This window comes from Atta colombica, unplaced genomic scaffold (genome assembly GCF_001594045.1).
Source record: "Atta colombica isolate Treedump-2 unplaced genomic scaffold, Acol1.0 scaffold112, whole genome shotgun sequence".
Classification (NCBI taxonomy): Eukaryota; Metazoa; Arthropoda; class Insecta; order Hymenoptera; family Formicidae; genus Atta; species Atta colombica.
Window position 1 is genome coordinate 172870 of NW_017259198.1, and position 8975 is coordinate 181844.

An 8975-nucleotide genomic window follows, 5' to 3' on the forward strand; every position below is an offset into this window, starting at 1 on the left:
ACATATCTTATTAATTAATTATTTCCTTGAATATTATTCATAAGCACTATGTTATAAAGTGCATGATGTATTTTATGTTGTATTTTATAGCTGACTCGTCATCCTATTACCAAATGCATTTTTTTATCTTCCAATTAAATAGGGTGAACCAATTTAAATGAATTGTCAGAACAACAGTACGAGATGTGAGGTTTATTTTTTTTCTTTAAGACTATATGTATTTTAATTTTTTCTCTAGACTGTATTTTAATCATCATCCTTAAAGAAGAATGGTATATCATTTTTGAAAGTACGTCGACAATATTCGCGTTCGAATGTAGATTTGCTTTTTATGTTTTCGCTTGATATTATGGAAGTTTTATGTAACAATGATAAGAATATCTTGCAGGTCATTGACCGAAGCCAAATCTATCTGAATCATGTGTGCATTATTGAAATGTTGGGACGTTGATTTATGAGAGCGCTGTAAACTCGAACGAGAGTATTTGCTTAATTCTTCTGATTTTGTAACAATTCTTCCAGGTAGATCCATGTCCTACAGTGATAGCTGGTCCAATTTTCCCCATTACTCCCGAGATACGACGGGACTTCACAGTTTCTCACCGAAGGACGCCGCAGTGCGACATCAGCGATTCCGCGGCGATCATCGTGAGAGACGCTTCTTCCGATGCATCTACTGCGAGTACCAATCCAAGTACAGCTCGAATGTGTACAAGCATATGCGAAGAATTCACAAACACATGCCCTTCTTTAAGCCAAATCGATTGTAGTAGTAAGTTTCGAGAGGCGCGAAAATATTGTCGATAGCGAATGATTTTCCGCGAGAGAGAGATTTTTATCTTAAGAAATTATGAATAATTAGATACTAGTTTTAACTTCAACATTGAAATATCAAAAATGAATTTACTTTGTATGAAATATAGTGTTTCGATGAAAGTATTTTAACAATTCTTCATGTGATGATGCAGAATTATTATGATTGATTTGAAGATTTTTTAGGAATTTCCATAATCGACAGAGAATACATGACATTGACAAGTTTATTCAGAACTAGCTATAGTTAAACTATTTTGCCAATTTGTCTAATTAACTTGATCGTTAATCAGCAGCAGTTAATATAAGAATTATATTATTTCTTTAAATTAATTTTAACAACATGTGTGCCGTTTCTCTTTAATATAGATATATATTCTATCTTTGCGTTTTTTAAATTTAGTCAACTGGGCCTTAAAGATGCTATTAAAGAAGTTAATTATTTATTTGTTTGATTATATGTGAGTTATTTATATATAATTCTTTCTATACTTATTTTTAATTTTAAAATGTTAAAAAATGACAAAATGTTATAAGTAATAAATTACTAGTTATGCGTTTTTGATCAAATTTACACTACAAAATGTTGCACTGTGGATTTGTAATATTTCTTAACCATTGAGCAATAAACGTTGTTGTTCATATATTGATCGATTAAGATGTAATACCTTTCATCCTTTTGCATTCCTTATAATTTATAATATTGATAATTTTTTTAAATAAATCTTTTTAAAGACGATAATTTTACGCGATTAGAAAGTACATCTTTCTTTTTCAGGTTCGATGGTTGGATTTATTAAGCAAGCTCAACGAAAAAATATTTATTAATTAACAATTCTTTTCACTGTTATTTTTTCATCATTAACAACAAATAATTTTCTTAAAAAATTTTCTTAATAAACTCAAGATTAGATGTCAACAAATTTTTATAACTTTCTGTTATTATATCTTCTTAATTGTTTCTTCCGCTATTTTTTCTGTAATTATTTAATGTAAAATTTAATTCCGAGTATATGTTTTCAATTGTTTATATATAAGAATAATCGCATACTTCTTTTTATATTTTTGTTTTAACTTTCCATAATTACGTAGTACTATCTTTTGTATATATATTTTGACTCTTTCTTTTTAACACAACAATAATAATTATATATTAATATAAATTTTTTAGATTAAGAGCATTATTATTTTACATTCTAGTCAAGCATGATAAGATATCTATTTTTCAATAACATTCAAAATAAAAATTTTACGACAAATATTGCCATTAAAATATATGATGTTATATCGTTAAAAATACGATATTATAGCATGTAAGTATTAAAAATAATAGGGAAAGACTACAGCTTTGTTTCTTGAGTCTAACAAAATTAGTTTTTTTCTGGATTTTTCGTCAATCGTGCGGAATGTATTTCGCAGTTTGGGATACTTTCACTGACCTCGATCTCGATCTGTTTTTTTTTTTTCAGTATTCCGTAGGGATCGTCATATAATCGAGCATAAGGAGAGATACTTCTGTCCACGGTGCAACAGCTCGTTCAGCAAGAAGAGCAACATGCTGACACATTACAGGCATGAGTGCGGAAAAGCCCCAAGATTCCAGTGTCCTTATTGTGGGAAAAAAGATAGAAAATCCTCCAACACTTATAGGCACATCAGAATGCATCATAAAGGCAGCAGCATTCAAGCATATCGGCTGTACTGAATCAAGAACGTTTTAATGTCTTCGCACGGAAGACAAATTGATGACATTTCGCCGAGACACCGGTCAACCGAATTATCAAGTCCTGATCTTCTCTACCAGAGAGCATCGCGTTATCCACTGGATCAACAGGTGATGTCGTAAAGGAGTACGGTACCTGAGGAATCTACAGCGAAGAGTCCATTTTTTTTCGTATTTCGCTTATTCAAGATTCTTCTGGTGGATGTACGCTCGATCACGATAATAAGATCTCTAACACTGCGACATTGTCTCCTTTCTCCCCCAAGATATCCCTCGTTATATCCTATCACTTTAGTGAGCTGCCGAATATTCTCCTCGTTCTCTACTTGTTCCACGTTCTACTCTGCTACTTCGCCATCCTCATGCGCCTCTCCGATTGTGATGGCACAGACGCGATCTGGAGATATCTCTTCATTTACATCTTTTACTCATTCGTCTTCCTTTTATCGTGTCGCCTGTTACGTTCTTTTTTGTTCTGGCCACAGTTACGTCACAAGTTTGTCCAATGTTCTTGAACCAGACTAATCGTATCTCTCCTTTTTCCTGTTCGTAGGACGATTCCTGGAGCCCTACCACGCTCGTATCATGGACATCCTGAGCGTGAATTACAGTGGTAGCCAGAACGTAATCAAGCGCGAAAATGGACCCTTTTGGCATTCTGGGAAGATGGCGTATCACTGTCCCAGATGCAATGCTGGCTACACTTACAAGAAGACACTGAAGACTCACATGAAGTACGATTGCGGGAAGGAGCCGAGGTTCAAGTGCCCTTATTGTAGCAAGAGGGATAAGTGCTCGTCGAATATTTATAAGCACATTAGACTGCGACACAACGGAAAACCGGTATACGTGGACAGATTAGAGTCATCTCGTTCTTCTAACTCTTCCTTTCGTGATTCGCCGTCTGCCATCGGGCAATCACCTTAACTTGTGTGGACTAAATCAAGACATTTTTGTGATACTGGTGATGAAAGTGGCTGTAAAAAGAGAAAAAAAGAGAGGAGAAAAAGAGATTTTGATTTGTAACATTATCTATTTTATTTTAAATAATTAATAATGGTTATGAAATATATAAATACATATCTATATTTTTACATTTATCGTTTTTATTTTATGTTTTTATTTTATTTTATGACTTTAATTTCTTTATATTATATTATATACAATTATCACTTTAACTTTACATTGGTGATATAAAATTTGATTTGATTTTCTCTTCGTTAGAAAGAAGTTTTAGATCTTGCGTTTAATTGATCTTATAATCTTTCCGAATTTTAATGAATTACAGTTTGTTCATATTGATGATATACATAATTATAAATAAAAAAAAGTAGAGTATATTATTATAATAAATCTAATAGAAAAAGCACATTATGTCTAAATGATGAAATATTACATCAGTTATTTATTTATTTTTTTTATAACTTCAAATTTACTTTTAAATTCTATTGAGTTTAAAGCTTACCAACTTGATATTTTAATTTGAAACATATATAGGGAAGAGTCATTTTTTTCAAGATTTATTAATTTTTATTTCCGCATAAGAAGAATGTACAGTGCTCATTTCGTCGGAATGTGTATAAATTCGAAATATTTGAAAATAGACACAAAATGTGCGTTATGTAAATGTAAAATTTGTAAATGTAAAAATATATTTCGATTTTCTTTCCTCAATTGTAAGTTCCTATCATATAAGAACTGCAAAGTTTGCGACTGCAATAAAACGATTGAAGAGCAAATTTTCAAAAGAATTTAAATCTAATTTCAATAAAGTTAACTTTTTCTTTTAATAATATGTATAATAACGTATCGAGATTTCGGTCTGCATTTGAAAAGAAATGGAACGTGCTTTTAGAAATTGCTCTTCGATCGTTATCGAAGAGCAATTTCTAAAAGCACGTTCGTTGTTATGTATACCATTTGCAAACTTATGTGCAGTTAACAATCTGACTCGTTACGATGCTCGAATGTATCGTTTACCTCAATAAAATAGTAAAAAAAGGCAAACGTAATTGCGACGATTGATTCGTCTGAGAAAGTACGTTTGCACCTTCATCAAGTAATTATAAACTGCATGAGTATTCTCGAATTAATTTTTATGTATTTTTATATAAATTTCTTTCGAGATTCGTATGATTCATGATCTAAAAATAGTCTAAGTTTTATGAAACAATTATGTGAATATATTCTGTATAAAACGCAGATATTTTTCGTTTTATATTATCTAAATTTACGTGGATTTTCGTGGATTCGTAATTTTTACAAGAGTGTAACGTCAGAGAAGTCACATGTATTTATAGTGAATAAAATTCGTATTTATTGCACGTCGCTTGATTACTCGAAGGTAATACGAAGGGAAATAAAGTGCTTCATTATTCCTCAAGATACACTCATACATCAGTATTATGCGTTTTGCAGTCATGTATGTGATGTATCGATGATTTTTGTTATCTTTTTTTGTACAGCGAAACAAAGTCCAAAACATCTCGAAGCGTGGTGAGAGCGATGCCGATTTTCAATCTTCACGTAATATTTTGCGCGATAACGAATTGTCGTACAGAATTAAGTACGGTGTAATGTAAAGATTTTGGACGTATGATTCAATACACAAATTACGGCATTAGAATCGTATCGTTTGATTGTGTTACGATGTCGTTCAGTCTCGGGAAGCATACTTTCGTGTGACGCGGATCACAAAAATCAGAAAAATTGTGAAATATTAATGTCCTGGCTTGCTTTCAGATATACAACTATCGGGATGGCGTTCTGTAAGACCGGTGACCAGCTACATCTGTGCGAAATGCAACGCGGGCTTCCGGAGGACGTGGGACCTGATTAGACATAAATGCGGCCAAACGCCGCGATATGCGTGTCCATATTGTCACAAAAAGGATAATTCATCCTCGAACGTTTACAGACACATCAGACGATGGCATCCGAATCATCCCGTCGGTGTCAACAAAATGTTTTAAACAATACCGTAGCAGGATACCAATTATCGACTGAAAATATATTCCTATCGACGATTTACATATGTGAGAATAAATTATCTGAACGATGTCACAGTGAAATACTAATTACTAACATACGTGAATAAATTTTTTTTTAGATATCTCTTTCAATAGAATTTTCTACATAATAATTCCTTTCTCGTAAACCTGTGATATACTATCTGAATCCCCAACGATTTAATAATTTTGTTATGTATGCGTTCAGCATTTGAAGTTTCTTTAATTGCTTTACAAATAATTGAATTTTTTACTTAATAATATTTTTATTTTTTTATGTTTCAATAATGTGAGATGTTATTGTAACGTTAATATGATAAGATATATATCATATCGGAAATCATAATTGCGAATGTAAGTTTATACTAAATGATTTTAAATGACTCATGAATTTTATTTGTTTAATTTTAACATAAGCTCGCATGTAACATTATCGCAGACACAAAAGATTTATTTCAACGTTAAATAGGATATAAATGGATTATAGAGCAATGAGTTTATCATATGAGTTTATCATATAGTATATCGCGTTGATGTTTTATATTGTGTGATTACAATTCAGCTTCGAGTTTTGCGAAATAAATTGTATGGCTTTATTTATGTTTTCCGATCTGACTTGTCTTGTGCCGCCGTTCGTTGTTGCGAATATAATGATCCGTAGGAACGAGAACGATCCATGTTAAGTTCTATACTGTATTTTCTAGATGATGATCTCTCGTTTATTCGTAGTAAAGATAATTCTTTTTCAACCATGAATTAGCATCGATCGTTTTCGATTCTGAGCAACTGACGCATCCACTCCGTGAGAATTCTCGCAGAGTAGTAGTACACTTTATTGATCCAGCTGAAGCGTACGTTTGTTCTTATGTTAATTTTACTTCTCTCTACTATTCGTCAACACGGATCCGTGCACATCACGATCTCGGTCGAGAACGAAAATTCGAAGAATGAATTGCATCATCCCTAATTTAATTCTTTGAATTTTTCAGGTGCCCACCAGTACGAAACAAGGCAAACGAGGAAACGAGGCAAAGTGTACTCCGTGAACAAGAGTCACTACTGCCCACGCTGCAACCGTGGCTTCACCTTGAAGAAGAATATGTCGCGGCATCTGCGCCATGAGTGTGGCATGGCGCCCAAGTATCAGTGCCCGTACTGTGACAAGCTCTCCAAATTCACGCAGAACATTTACGCACATATCCGAAAGTATCATCCCGGTCAGACTTTGTGCTTTAGACGGTTGTATTAAATAATCATTGAACGTAATGGCGTCCTATTTCTTCTTCGTTTGCTTCCATAGTCACTTTTTGTCACTTGGGAAAAGGAGAAAGTGAAAATTGTCCTTGTGTGAAAAGGAAAACTCAATAAAAGCCCTGGGAGTCGAGTTACAGTCCAGTCTCTGATCCCGTTTTTATGACGAAGTAAATTCAGAAATTTTCTCTCTAGCAAAGTTAACGCGTCGAAGCAGGAGGTCGGCGATCCGGAAAGAGTTAGCCCGGATCAAACGAGTCCTCGTTCTTCGCGTAGCGCGGGCTCGCTTCCGCTTCTTCTAACCGTGATGGTCGTTCTCGATTTCAGGTGCTGCCAAGAGACTCGGTCCTCGACACAAGCGGTTCATCTGCAAGCGTTGCAACAGACGATACGTCTACAATAGGGACCTGACGAGACATCAGATGTATGATTGCGGCAGATCGCCGCGCTTCAAGTGTCCGTATTGTGGCCAGCGGGGCAAGTATCGCTCCATCATTTACAATCATGTGCGAGCGATACATCCCGAGATGCACGTTATGTCAGTAGACCTCGGTGATGTCCGTCTCGCATAAACGTGTCCTTCTGAAGAAATCGCGAAATTGATTTTTGTAAAATATATGATATAATGATAAAGTTGAAAGATCTATCGGAATTGTTAGGTAAATCTGCTGTTTTTAAATTCATGACAATATTTTTAAATTCATGACAATGTTTATATGAAATAATGATTTTTTCCTCACTCCGTTTCATCATCTTCGAATAAGAAGAAAAATGGACGCTCGAATAGCGCTTAATTCGTTATCTATAATCGTCTTTAGGTCTGTGATTATAATCGGTAAGATTCAACATATGTAACATTAAAATGTGATCCGAAGCTTCGCCTCGAATTTATTCATTATATTCGAGATACATTATTAAAAGAAGAAATTTCAATATATGTATTACATTCATACGAGTGTATGTTCTAATTTTTTTCTTAATTTATATATTATCTCGAAAACGAATAAAAGAATAAATAAAAAATTTTTATGCAGTTCTCGTGTCAACCTTTTTGAATTTCGCAATGAGCGCCATATTCCTGTATTCCTTTTATACTTATAGCTCATTTGTTCCATCAGTCAGAGTGCGGTTCACATTATGTTTATTTACTTTCTCATCCATTTATACTGTACATAATTTTTCAGGGTAAGAAATTAATGCAGGCGACCACGCCGGAACGAATAGAGCCGCAAAAGCGGGTAACGCAGCACGCGAAAAAGTGTGTCCGTTTGTTGCTCTTAAATGTTATCGTTCCGTCCCTCCCCCGTGGGTGAACCGCTGTTTTTGACTGACAATCAACCTGTGCTTTACAGCTCTCTACAATCATACCTACTTCGTTGACGTTGCGTCCAGCGGCACCACCAGTCACCGGCGCCGATTCCGTACCAGAATAAGGACAACGACGGGCGGCACCTCGTCACCCGGTACCTATGAGTGTCACAAGTGCCGCAAGATCTACAAGTGGTACCGCGGGTTACACAGGCATCTTGAGTACGAGTGTGGCAAGACGCCGCGCTTCAAGTGCCCGCACTGTGTTTACATCGGCAAGCATCGATCGCACGTCTACTCGCACATCAAGAGCAATCATTTTAATCGGCCCGTTTACGCAATCGACATTCAGCAAGACTGAAATTGCTTTAACAAATGAGTGAATAAATTTTTCTCTCGCGCTTCCTTCGAAATCGAATCTTGACAGATTTTTTCGATTTGATAGATCAAGATGTAAACTTTTGTTCAATGAATAAAATTTAATAAAGATTCACATGTGATTTTACAACGTAATATATATAATCTTTGCGTTTTTTTATAAGGATATAAATTACGATAATATAAGTCAATATAAATGAAGAATCGTATTATCTAATGTAATAAGTAACACAGATGTCTTCAAACATTAAAAATGTTTGGATGACGTTTTTAATTAGACAACTTTTTTAGTCAGTTAACTAATGCCCATGGAGTTTATGCCTTAATACGTCACTAAAACGGTAATGATATTTATTTTGCAAGTACAATATAAGTCGTTGTTACCTTTTATTTTCATTGACGATTTTATGATAAGTAATTTATTTTATTAATGTTAATAAATTATATCCCAGCTGAGGTGATATGTAATAAGTGATTTATAATAAGTTATATAT

The 8975-nt window shown here is 34.2% G+C and overlaps 2 protein-coding genes and 1 pseudogene across 2 annotated transcripts in view; all 3 read left to right on the plus strand.

Annotated features, from left to right (window-relative positions):
* The window catches only part of LOC108694009, a 5081-nt pseudogene extending 2563 nt beyond the window's left edge, over positions 1–2518 (plus strand).
* A 2880-nt stretch (positions 2519–5398) lies between these two features.
* LOC108694016 (zinc finger protein 775-like) lies at positions 5399–6855 on the plus strand. Its single transcript, XM_018203258.1, has 2 exons — positions 5399–5571; positions 6534–6855. Exons 1-2 carry the CDS (start codon positions 5466–5468, stop codon positions 6791–6793), a joined length of 366 nt encoding a protein of 121 aa, XP_018058747.1. The 5' UTR covers positions 5399–5465; the 3' UTR covers positions 6794–6855.
* Positions 6856–7420: 565 nt separating this feature from the next.
* Positions 7421–8975, plus strand: part of LOC108693981 (zinc finger protein 780A-like) — a 7357-nt gene continuing 5802 nt past the window's right edge. Inside the window, exons 1-2 of the mRNA XM_018203227.1 lie at positions 7421–7454; positions 8148–8378. Of these exons, the coding sequence (XP_018058716.1) occupies positions 7421–7454; positions 8148–8378 (265 nt within the window). The remainder of the gene's footprint in view (positions 7455–8147; positions 8379–8975) is intronic.

Excerpts from the sequence above, each read along its gene's own strand:
- LOC108694016 (XM_018203258.1), top strand. The coding sequence starts at position 5,466 with ATGGCATCCGAATCATCCCGTCGGTGTCAACAAAATGTTTTAAACAAT. Across the intron at positions 5,572-6,533 it reads CCTATCGACGATTTACATAT|GTGCCCACCAGTACGAAACA; the intron begins GTGAGAATAAAT and ends TGAATTTTTCAG.